The 16815-nt window shown below is 46.9% G+C and overlaps 1 protein-coding gene across 1 annotated transcript in view; it reads right to left on the bottom strand.

The window, feature by feature from the left end:
- Positions 1-16815, bottom strand: part of LOC132402321 (collagen alpha-1(XI) chain-like) — a 404241-nt gene that overhangs the window by 203251 nt on the left and 184175 nt on the right. Inside the window, exons 16-19 of the mRNA XM_059985200.1 lie at positions 15072-15125; positions 6151-6204; positions 4153-4206; positions 1027-1080 (exon numbers count right to left, since the gene is read on the bottom strand). Of these exons, the coding sequence (XP_059841183.1) occupies positions 1027-1080; positions 4153-4206; positions 6151-6204; positions 15072-15125 (216 nt within the window). The remainder of the gene's footprint in view (positions 1-1026; positions 1081-4152; positions 4207-6150; positions 6205-15071; positions 15126-16815) is intronic.

Genomic DNA, 16815 nt, shown 5'->3' with positions numbered 1-16815 from the left:
TGTGGTGGAAGTGTGTGGAATGGGATATTCCCAGAGTTCAGTGCAGTGGGAATGTGTGAAATGGGACATTCCCAGAGTTCACTGTGTTTGTAACATGTAGAATGGGATAGTCCCAGATTTGGGTTTGTGATGGGCAAACCGAGTTTGAGAAGGAGTCCAGAGTTGACCCTTTTGACCTGTGCTGCTGTTGAGAGAGAGAGGGGAAGGCATCCAGCGCATATGTGAGAGAGAGAGAGAGAGAGAGAGAGAGAGAGAGAAGATTTAATGTTATGGTTCCTCGGCTGATTATTTACCTTTTCTCCAAGGACACTTTGCCTGCTTGTTAAGATTCCACAGAGACAGCAGGGAGGAGCCGGGTTGATGGACAGCTGGTGTCCAGCATGGGGAGATAAAAAGCAGGTCTGCTAAGATACAGGCAGACACACCATGGGACACTGAACGAGCTTTGAGCACCCATGTGAAGGTGGGGGTTTCGGAGGATCGATTCGGGGAAATCGATCAGTGGCTCACAATGTGAAAAGGTGCGACCAGTGGGGAACTGTTTGTGTGTCCCCCCTTGCCTGGGTGACAGGTCCACCACTGAAGAACAGTCGTACGTGATATGGTCATAGTTGGTGACCACAACAGGAAGACGACGGGAAGATCGACGGCAATGGCAACACCTCTCTCTCTCCAACGATACTCAAACAACTACCTCGACCTGAACTGAACTGAACTCTTCACCATCGTAAGACTGTATCCATTTACCCCTAGCTCCGAAAGAGCCCGGTTTTGGTTCCTATTTTCACACTTCTGTACATATCATTGCTAACCTGTTTCATATATTTGCATTTTATAGTACTGTATTGCTTAGTTTACTAATAAACACCATTAGTTTACGGTAATACCAGACTCCAAAGTGTTTTCCATTTCTGCTGGTTTTTAACCCAGTCGCGGGGTACGTGACAGGTTCAGTGGGAACATGTTGAATGGGATATCCTGGAGTTCAGTGCAATAGGAAGGTGTGGTATTAAACTGGTTTCTTACCCGGTTGCCTTTTTCTCCAGGAAGTCCTGGCAAGCCGTCAAAACCACGGTCACCCTGCAAGGAGACAACATTCAAGAGTCAAGATTATTTGTTGTGTATATTTCCAGTATATATTTGTAGATACTTCTGTTCTACCATACTCCTAAGTGCTCTACCGTTTACTGAGCAAGACCAACCCCGGTTTGTCCTCCAAAGTGTATCACCTCACACTTGTCTACATGAAATTCTGTCTGCCATTTTCAGCTCATTTTTTCCAGATCCAGATACTGATGAAAGTTTGGAATTAAGGGCCAGTTGAACTTTGCTGGTATTAGAGTTGATTGGGGTAAGTTGTTTGCAGGCAAAGGGACATATGGCAAGTGAAAGAAATTCAAAAAATAACAACAGTTCAAAGTTTCCATGTTTCTGTTCTATGTTTCACATTAGAGTGAAGGACAAAGATGGCTGGAGTAAGGAAACCTGGACGATGAGGGATATTAAGCCTCTGGCCAGAGATGAGACATGGGTCAGGTACATGGCAGCTGGAATCAAGTGAATCTCTAGAAGAGTATAGGGTTGTAGGAGTGTACTGAAGGAGGACATCAAAAGGATAAACAGGAGATCTGAGATAGCTTTAGGGAGAGAAGATCAGGGAGAATCCAAAGATATTAAACCAAAATGACACCAAGATTGGGGATGTAGTGAACAGAAAGCAGGACTATTAGAGCTTGCACCAGGATCTGGACCAGCAGGAAACCTGGGCTGAAAAATGGCAGATGGGATTTAATGCAGACAAGTGCAAGGTGTTATACTTCAGTAGAACCAATCAGGATAGATCTTATAGAATGAGCAGTAGGGCAGCAAAGAGTGCAGTAGAACAAATAGATCTGGGAAGACAGGTCCTTAATTCATTGAAAATGGTGGCACAAGAAGATTAGATTGTAAAGAAACCTTTTGAGATATTGGTTTCATAAATAAAAGTATTGAGCACAAGAGATGGGATATTGTGTTCAAGTTGTACAAGACAGTGGTGTGGCCTAATTTGGGACTCACATAGTGTAAAAGGACTACAATGTACCATTTTGCCAAGCACCTACACTCTGTCCACCAGAAGAAGTGGGATCTCCCAGTGGCCACCCATTTTATTTCCACTTCCCATTCCAATATGCCAATCCATGGCCTCCTCTATTGTCGGTGATGAGGCCACATTCATGTTGGAGGAACAACCCCATATGTTTCATTTGGGTATCCTCCAACCTGATGATATGAACATTAGTTTTTTGAACTTCCACTAATGATCACTCCCATCACCATTATCCATCTCCTTTTCCCTCCTTCACCTTATCTCCTTGCCTGCCCATCGTCTCCCTCTGGTGCTCTTCCCCAATCTTCGTTCTTCCGTGGCCTCCTGACTTCTCCTAATAGCTCTCCCCTTCTCCATCCCTGTATCTCTTTCACCAGTCATCTTCCCAGATCTTTACTTCACCCCTCCCCCTTTCCCAGTTACACCTATCACCCTGTGTCTCTCTCCTCACCTTCCAACTCTAACGCCTCTTTTTTCTCTCCAGTACAGATGAAGGATTTCAGCCCAAAACGTTGACTGTCCTTTTTCCCAGAGATGCTTCCTGGCCTTCAGCATTTTGTCACTTAGATTTCCAGCAGCAACAGATTTTCACTTGTTTCTACAGAGAATTGATCTATCTCTGAAATTTGACATGACACATGTCTACACAGTACTCTCTCTGAGACTTCATATACCAACATACCTCTACACTGTATGACCTATCTCTGACACTTCATCAAACAACATGCCTCTACACAATACTGACCTATGTACTCATCTATCTCTGCTAGTTCACATAACAACACATCTCTACTTCGTACTGACCCGTCTCTGAGACTTCACATAACAACACACCTCTACAGGAATATTTGTGGTTAAGAAGGTATACGATGCATTGGCCTTCATCAACCATGAGATTGAGTTTGAGTGGAGAGGTAATGGTCAGACCACACTTGGAGTACTGTGCTCAATTCCAGTCACCACTACAGGAAGGATGTGGAAACCATAGAAAGGGTGCAGAGGAGAGTTACAAGGACATTGCCTGGATTGGGGAGCTTGCCTAATGAGAATAGGTTGAGGGAACTCGGCCTTTTCTCCTTGAAGCGACTGAGGATGAGATGTGACCTGATAGAGGTGTACAAGATAATGAGAGGCATTGATTGTGTGGATAGTCAGAGGCTTTTAGCTAGGGCTGAAATGGGTGGCACAAGTGGGTGTAGTTTTAAGGTGCTTGGAAGGAGGTACAGAGGAGATATCAGGGGTACCTTTTTCACACAGAGAGTGGTGAGTGCGTGGAATGGGCTGCTGGCAGCGGCGGTGAAGGAGGAAACAATAGGGTCTTTTAAGAGACTTCTGGATGGATACATGGAGCTTAGAAAAATAGAAGGCTATGTGTAAGCCTAGGTAGTTCGAGGGTTACAACACGTTCGGCACAGCTTTGTGAGCTGAAGGGCCTGTATTGTGCTGTAGGTTTTCTATGTTTCTATGTTTCACAGTACCTTCCCGTCTCTGTCGCCCTCGTCCCTACACACCTCTCCATCTCTGTAACCCCTTCCATCCTTGACACATTTCCCTGTCTCTGTAACCTCATCCAGCCCTTACAACCCTCCCTATCTCTGTCACCTGTCCCTACACCCCTCCTGGTCTCTGCAACCCCTTCCATCTCTCCCCATCTCTGTAACCCCATCCAACCCCGACACTCTTCCATGTCTCTGAAAACCCCTCCAGCCCCTATATCTGCTCATATCTCTGTCATTCCTCCAGTCCCTACACTCCTCCCAGTCTCTGTAACCCCCTCTATCCTCAACACCTTTCTCTGTCTCTGTAACCCCATCCAGCTCACCTTCTGGTTTCAGCCTACCATTCACTCCTGACATTAAACATGGATTCCCTGTATCTTAAGCCCCTGAACTCCCTCCTGATCCTCGCCACCTCTCCACTCCTTTACACCTCTGCTTACTATCAAGGTTTGAAACTTCCATCCCAGAACATCTTGCCCTGGTTCAGTGTCCCTGTGCCTCAGCCACATTTCTCACGATGCCATATGGAGACACACGTGTGAGTTCACATTGCTATGGAATTACCTTTGCACCAGGCTCTCCTGGCATTCCGCGGGATCCATCAGCTCCGGGCCGACCCTGGAAAGGATAACAACTCATAAGTCATGTGTAGAAGGAGGGCTTCAGGTGATGATGGAGAAAGTAGAGCAAAGATGAGGTGGGTAGAGAGTGATGGGGGAATAAGGTCTATGGGAGGACTGGAAAATGTGTGATGGTGCGACCCTGAGCAGTGCGGACAAACAGAAGATTCAAGTATACAAGTATAAACTTAACTGATGTGGAAGTGCAGGCATATAGATGGGGGAAAAGGGCATTTGGGATTCTAGCCTTCATTGGCTGAGGCTGTATTTTTCCCCACACCAGCCGAGATCCCCTGGTACTCGTCAGTGCTGGTCAATGGTGCAGGTCACTACTGGTCAAAACTGGTCAATAGTGAACTACTTACTGGTGCTGGTCAATGGTACAGGTCACTGCTGATCAATAGTGCAGGTCACAACTAGTCAGTGCTGGTCAATGGTGCAAGATATTACTGGTCAGTGCTGGTCAAATGTTCAGGTTACAACTGGTCATTGCTGGTCAGCAGTATATGTCAATTCTGTCAGTATTGCTGAATAGTGCAGGTCTCTATTAGTCAGTACTGGTCAATAGTGCAGGTCACAACTAGTCAGTGCTGGTCAATGGTGCAAGATATTACTGGTCAGTGCTGGTCAATGGTATATGTCAATTCTGTCAGTATTGGTGAATAGTGCAGGTCATTACTAGCAAATGCTGGTCAATGATACAAGTCCTTACAGGTCAATGCTGCTCAATAGTGCAGGTTACCTTTGGTCAGTATTGGTAAATAGTGCAGGTCACTATCAGAGAGTGCTGGTCAAATGTGCAGGTCACCTTTGGTCAGTACTGGTCAATGGTACAGGTCACTACTGGTCAATACAGGTGAACAGTGCAGTATACTACTGACCAGTGCTGATCAACATTACAGGTCACTATTCATAAGTGCTAGTCAATGATGCAAGGTACTATTTGTCAGTTAATGTCAATGGTGCTGGTCACTACTGGTCAATGGTGCAAGACATTACTGGTTAGTGCTGGTCAATGGTGCCAGTTACTACTGGTCAGTGCTGGTCAATGATGCAGGTCACTACTGATCAGTGCTGGTCAATAGTTAAGGTCACTATTGTTCAGTGCTGGTCAATGGTACAGGTCACTGCTGATCATTGGTATAGGTCACTGCTGGTCAGTGCTGCGCAATAGTGCAGGTCACTACTGATCAGTGATGGTCAGTGGTGCAGGTCACAACAGGGGCATCAAGAACAGGGGGTTTGGGCACAGGAGAACTGAGAATTGTGATTAGGAACTGGCATTGATGACTGGGATTGGGGACTGGAATTGGGCCAGGGATTTGGCGCATAGCAGTTGGGGTCAAATGGTTTTGTGACAGGGGCATGAGGGACAGGAGGATGGAAACAGGGGACTGGGATTAGGGTCAAGGATTGGTGACTGTCAATTGTAATTGGGGACAGGGATTGGACCAGGAATTGGGTGCAGAGCTATTGGGTAGAGAGGTATTTGGGGGCAGAGGATCGGGAAAAGATTAATTGGGGAAAGGTGTGGTGATAGGATATTTCAGTGCTGGGATTGGGAACAGGATTTGGGGCAGGTATTCAGGACAGGGGGATTGGAGATAGGGGAAATTGCAGACTGGGTGATTAGGGAAATGGATTAGGGATGGGGATTAGGGAAAAGGGAATTAGGGACGGTGGGTTTTGGACAGTGGGTTGTGGATGGGGGTTTGGAAATGGATGTTTGGGGATGGGGGTTGAGGATGAGTTGGGTTGGGGACAGAGTGATGAGGGTCATGGATGGGAGTCAGTAGTTGGGGACAGGTAAATGGGGGACAACAATTAGGACAAGGGTATTGGGGACAGGGATTGGGGCCGGGTTATTGAGAACAGGAGGATGGGGACAGTGATTGGGAATTTGTGTGAGAATTTGATGGCATGCAAATCCGAGGGTACCTACCCTCCTGCCAGGCTTTCCAGTCGCTCCCATTATTCCTTGAATTCCACGAGGACCCTGAGTGAGGTGAAAATAGCAGTTAGTCATGTTCATTCCAGGAGATACTTCCACTTCACCCTCAAGACATTGACATCACATCCAGTGCTGGAGCACAAGGAGGATGGGTGTCTCAACAAATAGAATCCAGATCCTAAGTGTGCATCACCATAGGGAGGGGACTCTCCCCTCCTGTCCTCTCTGACTCTAACCAGTCTCCCCCATCCTTCCCACCTATCTCCTGACCTCATCTGCCACATTCTCCCCTTCCCCACCACCCTATTTCAGTCTCCACACCATTTGCCCCTTTCCCCTCAACCCCAGTCACCCTATTATATCCCCAATCCTCTCAAACCCCTCTCCTACACCATCTCCCCATCCTCCTACCATTTCCCGCATTCCTCTCAACCCCTACGCCATCTCCTCATTCCTCCAAACCCCACCATCTCCCATTCCACTCAACCCCCACCTGCTCACCATATCCTCTATTCTCCTACCATTTCCCCATACCTCTCAGTCCCATCTCCAACCATCTTCCCCATTCCTCTCAAACCCCATCTTCCCATTCCTCTTAACCCCAGTCTCCCTAACATTTTGAGAACCCTTGGTTCTCAAAATGAATCTACCCACCATCTTCCCCATTGCTCTCCACCATCTCCCCATTTCCTCTCATCCCGATCTTCCCATCATCTCCTCATTCCTTTCAACCACCAACTCCCCCATTCTTATTAAACCCCATGCCCCCACAATCTACCCATTTCCTCTCTAACCCCATCTCCCAAGCATCTCTACCATTCCTCACAGACCATAACTCCTCACCATCAGACCACATTCCTCTCAACCCTGTCTCCCCATCATGTTCCCTATCTCTCTCAACCACACCATGTTCCCCATTTCTCCCAACCCCACTATGTTTCCCATTCCTCTCAACCCTAATCTACCCACTGTCTCCCCAATTTTTCTCAAAACCATCACCCATCTAACCATTCCTCATAATACTGTCTCCTATCATCACCCTCTTTCCTCTCAAGCCTACTACCTACTCCCCCATTGCTCTCCACCCCATCTCTCCACCTCCACATTCCTCTCAGCCACATCTCACAATTTCCCCCATTACACTTCATCCCCACCTCCATCATCTCCACTATTCCTTTCAACCTCCAGTCACCCACCCATTTCCCCTTCTCTCAAACAACATTTTCTACTTCCCCATTCCACCATCTCTACATTCCTTTCAACCCCAGTCTTTCCAACATCTCCCCATTCCTCTTAACCCCATCTCCCTATTCCTTTCAACATCTCTCCAACTCCCCATTCCTCTCAATGCTCATTTCACCATTTCCCTCATCACATTCAATCCCCACCTCCACCATGTTCTCCATTCCTTTCAACATTGACTCATCTCACCATCTCCCCATTCTTCTCCATTCCATCTCCCCATCCCTCTCAAACCCCAACTCTCCATTTCACCCAATTCCCATCTCCTCCATTCCTTTCAACATTGAGTCACTCCACCCTCCCCTTTTGACATAATCCCATCGCCCTATCATCTCCCCATTCCCCTCAATCCCACCTCACTGTCATCTTCTCATTCTTCTGAAGTCCCATCTTTTATTACACCCATTTTACCCAATCCCCATCTCCCCACCATTGCCCCATTCCTCTCAAAACCATCTCCCAACATTGCCACATTCCTTTCAAACACTGTCTCCTCATCATCAGCCCATTCCTTTCGAACCCCATTTCCCCTGTTACTCTCAAAACCATCTCTACCTATTGCCCCATTCCTCTCCACCCCATCTCCTGAAAATCTCACTATTCCTGCCATATGTCATCTCCCTACCACCGCTCAACTCCCATCTCAACATTCCCCCATTTCACTCAATCCCTATCTCTCCATCTCCCCATTCCTCTCAACAATGATCGCTGCATTTCCCCACCTCTCTCTTGCCCATCTCCCCACCATCTGTCCATTTCACTCAACCCCGATATCACTCTATCCCCATCTCCACCATCTCCCCCATTCGTTTCACCACCAGTCACCCCACCATCTCCCTATTCCTCTCAAGCCCATCTGCCATCATTTCCTCATTCCTCTCAAATTCCATCTCTCCATTGCCCATATTGCACCCAATCCCCATCTCCACCATGTCTCCATTCTTCTTAACCCTAGTGTTCCAAACATCTCACCCTATTCCTCTCAAACCCATCTTTCCATCTGTTCTTCACCTCTCAACTCCATCTCCCCTCATCTCCCTATACATCTCAACCCGTCTCCCCATTTTTGTATTCTCAACCCCCATCTCTCCATCATCTCCCCATTCTGCTCAGTCCCCATCTCCCTTTTCCTCTCAACTCCCATCTCTCCAGCATCTCCCACATTCCTCTCAACCCCCAACTTACTATTTACTCCATTCCATTCAATCACCATCCTATCATCTCCCATAATTACTTTCAACATGAACACCTATTTCCCATTCCTCTCAAGAGCATCTGACTGTTTCTCTCAAACCCCATTTGCCTTACATCTCCCCCAATCCTATCAAACCCTTTCTTCCCATCATCTCACCATTCTTGTCAAACTCTATCTACCCACCATCTACCCATTCCTCTCAAAACCATCACCCACCATATCCCCATTCCTTTCAACCCCATCTCCCCTTCCTTTCAACCCCATCTCCCCCATTACTCTCAGACCCCATCTCCACAATATCTCCCCCATTCCTCTCTAGCCCTATCAAACCATTTACCCGATGCCTTCCCGTTCATCTCCCCACCATCTCCCCATTCCTCTCAAAACCCACTCCATTACCTCCATTCCTTACAACCATCTCCCCATCTTTTTATTCCACTCAACCCCATCTCTCCATTAGCTTCTCATTCCTCTCAAACCTATCTCCCCTCCATCTCACCATTCCTCTCAAATCCATTCTCCCCACCATCTCCCCATTCCTCTCAACCCCATTTTTCCTTCATCTCCCCATACTTCTCAACAACCTATCAATCACCTCAATCACCTATTGCTCTCAACCCCAGTCTCCTCACCTCACCCATTCCTCACAAACCCCTCCCCATTTCTCTAGCCCCATAACACCATTTACCCGATGCCTTCCAGTTAATCTACCCCCATTTCCCCATTCCTCTCAACCCTAGTCTCCCCACCTCCCTATTCCTCTCAACTCCCATGAGCTCTACTTCCCCATTTCTGTCAAATTCCTCTTCCTTCCATTTCCTCATTCCTCTCACACCCCATCTCCCCATTCTTTTCATACCTGTCTTCCCACCATCTTCCGATTCCTCTCTAGCCCCATTTCCAGCTATCATCTGAAACCCATCTCCCCACCATCAATACCATTCCTCCCAAACCTTGTATCCTCACTATTTCCCCCATTCCCCTTAACCCGTCTCACTGCCATCCCCTCATTCCTTTCAACCCATCTATCCACCATCTCCGCCATTCCTCTCAACCCCAGTCTTCCTAACATTGTCCCCTTTCCTCTCAAAACTCATCTACCCACCATCTCTCCATTGCTCTCCACCCTGTCCCTGCACCATCTCCCCTTTTCCTCTCAACCCCATCTCCCCATTCCTGGCAGCCACCATCTCCCTGTTCCTTTCAACAAATGTCTTCACATGATTTTCCCCATTCCTCTCAAATACCATCTCCCCCATTCCTATTAAACCATATATCCCCTCTATCTATCCCTTTCCTCTCTGTGTAGGACCAGGGCAAGCATAAAACTGGGAGAGCAGGTAAAGGTGAAAAAAATAGGGGTTTTATTTACCCAAAATATTTACAAACACAACAGAACTGTTCTAAAGTCCAAACTTGAATCAGCTAAACAGAACTTGGTTACAACAACATAGTAAATACTCCTCAAATGAAGTGACACCACTCATCTCCTGTTTGTGGATTTATTTTCAATGCTGGCCAGTCCATAGTAAATTGTAGGGGAGAGAAAACATTCCTCTCCTTAAAAAGATACGACATAAATGAAGCAGCACCAAAGAACACCCCTCTGCCTTTAGCAGAACGGCACAATCCAATTATCCAGCCCCATCTACTTCTGGTGTAATGCAACAGCTCAGTCATTTGCCAGATTATCAAGAGGATAGTCAGCTACAGGACACTTTAATATGCCCGGTTGATGGTGCGGCTGATAATTGCAGCTGCCACACTCTCAAACCCCATATAACCATATAATAATCATATAACTATAGAACAATTACAGCATGGAAACAGGCCACCTCAGCCCTTCTAGTCCATGCCAAATGCTCTCACCTAGTCCCATTGACCTGCACTCCCATAACCCTCCATTCCTTTCCTGTCCATATACCTATCCATTTTTGTTAATATCGGACCTGCCTCTATCACTTCTACTGGAAGCTCGTTCCACACAGCTACCACTCTCTGAGTAGTAAAGAAGTTCCCCCTCGTGTTACCCCTAAACTTTTACCCCTTAACTCTCAACTCATGTCCTCTTGTTTGAATCTCCCCTACTCTCAATGAAAAAAGCCTATCCATGTCAACTCTATCTATCCCCCTCAGAATTTTAAATACCTCTATCAAGTCACCCCTCAAAGTTCTATGCTCCAAAGAATAAAGACCTAACCTGTTCAACCTTTCTCTGTAACTGAGGTGCTGAAACCCAGGTAACATTCTAGCAAATCTCCTCTGTAGTCTCTCTATTTTGTTGACTTCTTTCCTATAATTTGGAGACCAGAACTGTACACAATACTCCAAATCTGGCTTCATCAATGCCTTGTACAATTTTAACATTACATCCCAACCCCTAAACTCAATGCTCTGATTGATAAGGATCAGCATAACAAAAGCTTTCTTCACCACCCTATCCACATGAGATTCCACCTTCAGGGAACTATGCACCATTATTCCTAGATCGCTGTGCTCTATTGCATTCCTCAATGCCCTACCATTTACCATGATGTCCTATTTTGATTAGTCCTACCAAAATGTAGCACCTCACACTTATCAGCATTAAACTCCATCTGCCATCTTTCAGCCCACTCTTCTAACTGGCCTAAATCTCTCTGCAAGCTTTGAGAACCAACTTCATTATCCACAATGTTACCTATCGTAGTATCATCTGCATACTTACTAATCCAATTTACCACCCCATCATCCAGATCATTAATGTATATGACAAACAACACTGGACCCAGTACAGATCCCTAAGGCACACCACTAGTCACCGGCCTCCAACCTGACAAACAGTTATCCACCACTACTCTCTGGCATCTCCCATCCAGCTACTGTTGAATCCATTTTACTACTTCAATATTAATACCTAACGGTTGAACCTTCCTAACTAACCTTCCGTGCAGAACCTTGTCAAAGGCCTTACTGAAGTCCATGTAGACAACATCCACTGCCTTACCCTCGTCAACTTTCCTCGTAACCTCTTCAAAAAATTCAGTAAGATTTGTCAAACCTGTCTTTCCACGCACAAATCCATGCTGACTATTCCTAATCAGACCCTGTCTATCCAGATACTTATATATTCCATCTCTAAGAATACCTTCTATTAATTTACCCACCACTGACGTCAAACTGACAGGCCTATCATTGCTAGGTTTACTCTTAGAACCCTTTTTAAACAATGGAACCACATGAACAATACGCCAATCCTTCCCGTTTCTAATGACATTTGAAATATTTCTGTCAGAGCCCCTGCTATTTCTACACTAACTTCCCTCACGGTCCTAGGGAAAATCCTGTCAGGATCTGGAGACTTATCCATTTTTATATTCTTTAAAAGCACCAGTACTTCCTCGTCTTTAATCATCATAGTTTCCATAACTACCCTCCTTGTTTCCCTTACCTTACACAATTCAATATCCTTCTCCTTAGTGAATACCGAAGAAAAGCAATTCTTCAAAATCTCCCCCATCTCTTTTGGCTCTGCATATAGCTGTCCACTCTGATTCTCTAAGGGACCAATTTTATCCCTCACTATCCTTTTGCTGTTAATATAACTGTAGAAACCCTTTGCATTTATTTTCACCTTACTTGCCAAATCAAACCTATATCTTCTTTTAGCTTTTCTAATTGTTCTTAAGATTCTTTTTACATTCTTTATATTCCTCGAGCTCCTCATTTACTCCATGCTGCCTATATTTATTATAGATCTCCCTCTTTTTCCGAATCAGGTTTCCAATATCCCTTGAAAACCATGGCTCTCTCAAACTTTTAACCTTTCCTTTCAACCTAACAGGAACATAAAGATTCTATACCCTCAAAGTTTCACTTTTAAATGATCTCCATTTCTCTATTACATATTTCCCATAAAACAAATTGTCCCAATCCATTCCTTCTAAATCCTTTTGCATCTCCTCAAAGTTAGCCTTTCTCCAATCAAAAATCTCAACCCTGGGTCCAGTCCTACCCTTCTCCATAATTATATTGAAACTAATGGCATTGTGATCACTGGACCCGAAGTGCTCCCCAACACATACCTCCGTCACCTGACCTATACATTCCCTAACAGGAGATCCAACAATGCCCCTTCTCTAGTTGGTACCTCTATGTATTGCTGCAAAAAACTATCCTGCACACAATTTACAAACTCCAAACCATCCAGCCCTTTTTTGTGGAAAATTAAAATCTCCCACAATCACAACCTTGTGCTTACTACAAATATCTGCTATCTCCTTACAAATTTGCTCCTCCAGTTCTCGCTCCCCATTAGGTGGTCTATAATACACCCCTATGTGTTACTGTACCTTTCCCATTCCTCAATTCCACCCAAGTAGCCTTCCTAGATTACCCCTCTAATCTATCCTGCCAAAGCACCCCTATAATATTTTCTCTGACAAGAAATGCAACACCTCCCCCTCTTGCCCCTCCGATTCCATCATATCTGAAGCAACGAAATCCAAGAATAATTAGTTGCCATTCACATCCCTCCTGCAACCATGTTTCACTAAGAGCTACACCATCATATTTCCAGGTATCAATCCATGCTTTAAGCTCATCCACCTTTCTTACAATGCTCCTAGCATCAAAATAAATGCATTTAAGAAATTCTCCACCTCTTACACTCTGTTTATCCCTAACATGGCAAACAATTTTACTATCTTCTTTTTCTTTCTTCTCCCCTACATCTTTGGTCTGAGTGCTCCCCTTCTCTATCACCTGCCTATCCTCCCTCACACACTGTCTACAAGCTTTCTCTAATTGTGAACTAACCTCTTCTCTCCTAGTCTCTTCAATTTGATTCCCACCCACCAACCATTCTAGTTTAAAGTCTCCCCAGTAGCCTTAGTAAATCTCCCTGCCAGGTTATTGGTTCCCCTAGGATTCAAGTGCAAACCACCATCCGTCTTAAACCCCATCTCCACACCATCTCCTCATCCCCCTCAACCCCAGATTCCCCACCATCTACCCCATTCCTCTCAAAACAATCCCCCACCATCACCCCATTCCTCTCAACCCTGTCTCCCTGCCATCTTCTTATTCATTTCAATCCCATATTCCCACCATCTGCCTCATTCATCTCTAACCCCATCTCAACCCTTCTTCTGAAATCCATCTCCCCCATTCCTCTCAAACCCAGTCCCCCAACCATCTCCTCCATTCCTCTCAACCCCAGTCCCCCAACCATCTCCCCATTCCTCTTAACTCCATCTCTCCCAATTACTTTCAACCTAATCTTCCCATTATCTCCCCTTTACCCTCAACCACATAATCCGACAATCTACCCAAATTGCTTACAACTCCATCTCCCCACTATCACCCCCATTCAAATCCCGACTCCTCACCATTTGCCCCATTCCACTCAACTCTCATCTCCCTACCATCACCCCCTTTCTTCTCAAACCCCCTCTACCCACCATTTTCCCCACTGCTCTCCAACATCTCCTCCTTTCCTCTCAACCTCCATCTCCCCACCATCTCCTCCATTCCTCTGAGCCACCATCATCCCACCAACACTTTCATTTCTCTCAAACCTTGTTTCCCTACCATCTTCCCATTCTGTTCAAACCCCATCTTCCCACCATCTGCCCAATCATCTTTAACCCATCTCCACCTTTCCTTTGAATCCCCACCTCCCCACCATTTCTACCATTCCTCTCAAACCCTGTCTTCTCAGTATTTCCCCAATTCCTTTGAAGCCTGTGACCTGCCATTTCCCCATTCCTCCCATTTGCAGTCTCTACACCATATCCCCATTCCTCTCAAACCATCTCTCCTTCATCTCCTCCAATTACTTTCAACCTCATCTGTCCACCATTCCCCCATTCCTCTCAACCTCATCATCACACCATCTCCCCCAATTATTTTTAAGCCCACCTCTCCCATTCCTCACAAACTCCATCTCCTCACTATCACCCCACATTCCTCTCAACCCCGTGTCCTCGCATTTGCTCCCATTCCTCAACCCCGCTTTTCCTGCCACCTCCTTATTCTTTTCAAACCCCATCTTCCTACCATCCATCTCCACCTTTCCTCTAAATTCCATCTACCCAGCATCTATACCATTCCTCTCAAACCTTTTCTCATTATTCCCCATTTCACCCTACTGTGTCTCCCATTTCCCTCAAAACCATTCCCCAACATCTCTCCCATTCTTCTATTTTTGCCATCTCTTATCCACACAGTATGTCCAACACGCCATTGAGAGAATCATAGCATGAAAGAGATGGACAAATGGGGTGAGAGGGACAGATACAGAGAGAAAGAAAGAGAATGAACGAAAGAGAGGGAAAGAGAGAGAATGAAAGTTAAAGAGAGGAAGGGGGAAGGGGAAAGGGGAGGGGAGGGGGAGTGGTGATGGAGGGGGAGAGGGAGGAGGAGATGGGAACAGGGACAGAGGGGGAAAGGGACAAAGTTAGAGAGAGATGAAAGATGGATAAATTTGGCTTACCTGAGGACCAGCGTCGCCAGTATCACCCTTCAATCCTGGACTGCCAGGAATTCCCTAAGCAACGAGAGAGTGAGAGAAATCAACGAGTATGGCAGTGAGATGGGTCAAATGTCCATTATTCCAGACTGTGCTAGTAGGGAGGAAGCACATTAACTTCTGACACTTAATGCCCCCTTGAGGGTAGAAAATGTGTCAAAAACTCCAAATCCCCAGGGATTCAACATTAATGGAGCGCATGGATTGGATAATGGGAGGTGTGTGTGATGATAGGAGGACTGGGTGATGATGGGAGGTATGGCTGGTAGTGGGAGGTGTGGGTAGTGATGGGAGGAGTGGGTGGTGATGATGGGAGGAGTGGGTGGTGATGATGGGAAGTGTGGGTAGTGATAGGAGGAGCGGGTGGCGATGGTGGGAGGTGTGGGTGGTGATGGGAGGTGTGGGTGGTGATGATGGGAGGAGTGGGTGGTGATGATGGGTGGTGTGGGTAGTGATGATGGGAGGAGTGGGTGGTGATGATGGGAGGAGTGGGTAGTGATGATGGGAGGAGTGGGTGGTGATGATGGGAGGAGTGGGTGGCGATGATGGGAAGTGTGGGTAGTGATGGGAGGAGAGGGTGGTGATGATGGGAGGTGTGGGAAGTGATGATGGGAGGAGTGGGTGATGATGATGGGAGGAGTGGGTGGTGATGGTGGGAGGTGTGGGTGGTGATGGAAGGAGTGGGTGGTGATGATGGGAGGTGTGGGTGGTGATGGGAAGAGTGGGTGGTGATAGGAGGAGTGGGTGGTTATGATGGGAGGTGTGGGTGGTGATGATGGGAGGAGTGGGTGGTGATGTTGGGAGGTGTGGGTGGTGATGATGGGAGGTGTGGGTGGTGATGGAAGGAGTGGGTGGTGATGTTGGGAGGTGTGGGTGGTGATGATGGGAGGTGTGGGTGGTGATGGGAGGAGTGGGTGGTGATGATGGGAGGTGTGGGTGGTGATGATGGGAGGAGTGGGTGGTGATGATGGGAGGAGTGGGTGATGATGATGGGAGGTGTGGGTAGTGATGATGGGAGGAGTGGGTGATGATGATGGGAGGTGTGGGTAGTGATGATGGGAGGTGTGGGTGATGATGATGGGAGGTGTGGGTGGTGATGATGGGAAGTGTGGGTGGTGATGGGAGCTGTGGGTGGTGATGGGAGGTGTGGGTGATGATGATGGGAAGTGTGGGTGGTGATGACGGGAGGTGTGGGTGGTGATGATGGGAGGTGTGGGTGGTGATGGGAGGTGTGGGTGGTGATGATGGGAGGTGTGGGTGATGATGATGGGAGGTGTGGGTGGTGATGATGGGAAGTGTGGGTGATGATGATGGGAGGTGTGGGTAGTGATGATGGGAGGAGTGGGTGATGATGATGGGAGGTGTGGGTAGTGATGATGGGAGGTGTGGGTGATGATGATGGGAGGTGTGGGTGGTGATGATGGGAAGTGTGGGTGGTGATGGGAGCTGTGGGTGGTGATGGGAGGTGTGGGTGATGATGATGGGAAGTGTGGGTGGTGATGACGGGAGGTGTGGGTGGTGATGATGGGAGGTGTGGGTGGTGATGGGAGGTGTGGGTGGTGATGATGGGAGGTGTGGGTGATGATGATGGGAGGTGTGGGTGGTGATGATGGGAAGTGTGGGTGGTGATGATGGGAAGTGTGGGTGGTGATGATGGGAGGATGGGGTGATGATGATGGGAGGTGTGGGTGGTGATGATGGGAAGTGT

This window comes from Hypanus sabinus, chromosome 11, assembly GCF_030144855.1.
Source record: "Hypanus sabinus isolate sHypSab1 chromosome 11, sHypSab1.hap1, whole genome shotgun sequence".
In the NCBI taxonomy this organism is placed as follows: Eukaryota; Metazoa; Chordata; class Chondrichthyes; order Myliobatiformes; family Dasyatidae; genus Hypanus; species Hypanus sabinus.
The sequence above is the reverse complement of the archived record's forward strand: the minus strand, read 5'-3'. Positions and strand labels throughout refer to the sequence as shown.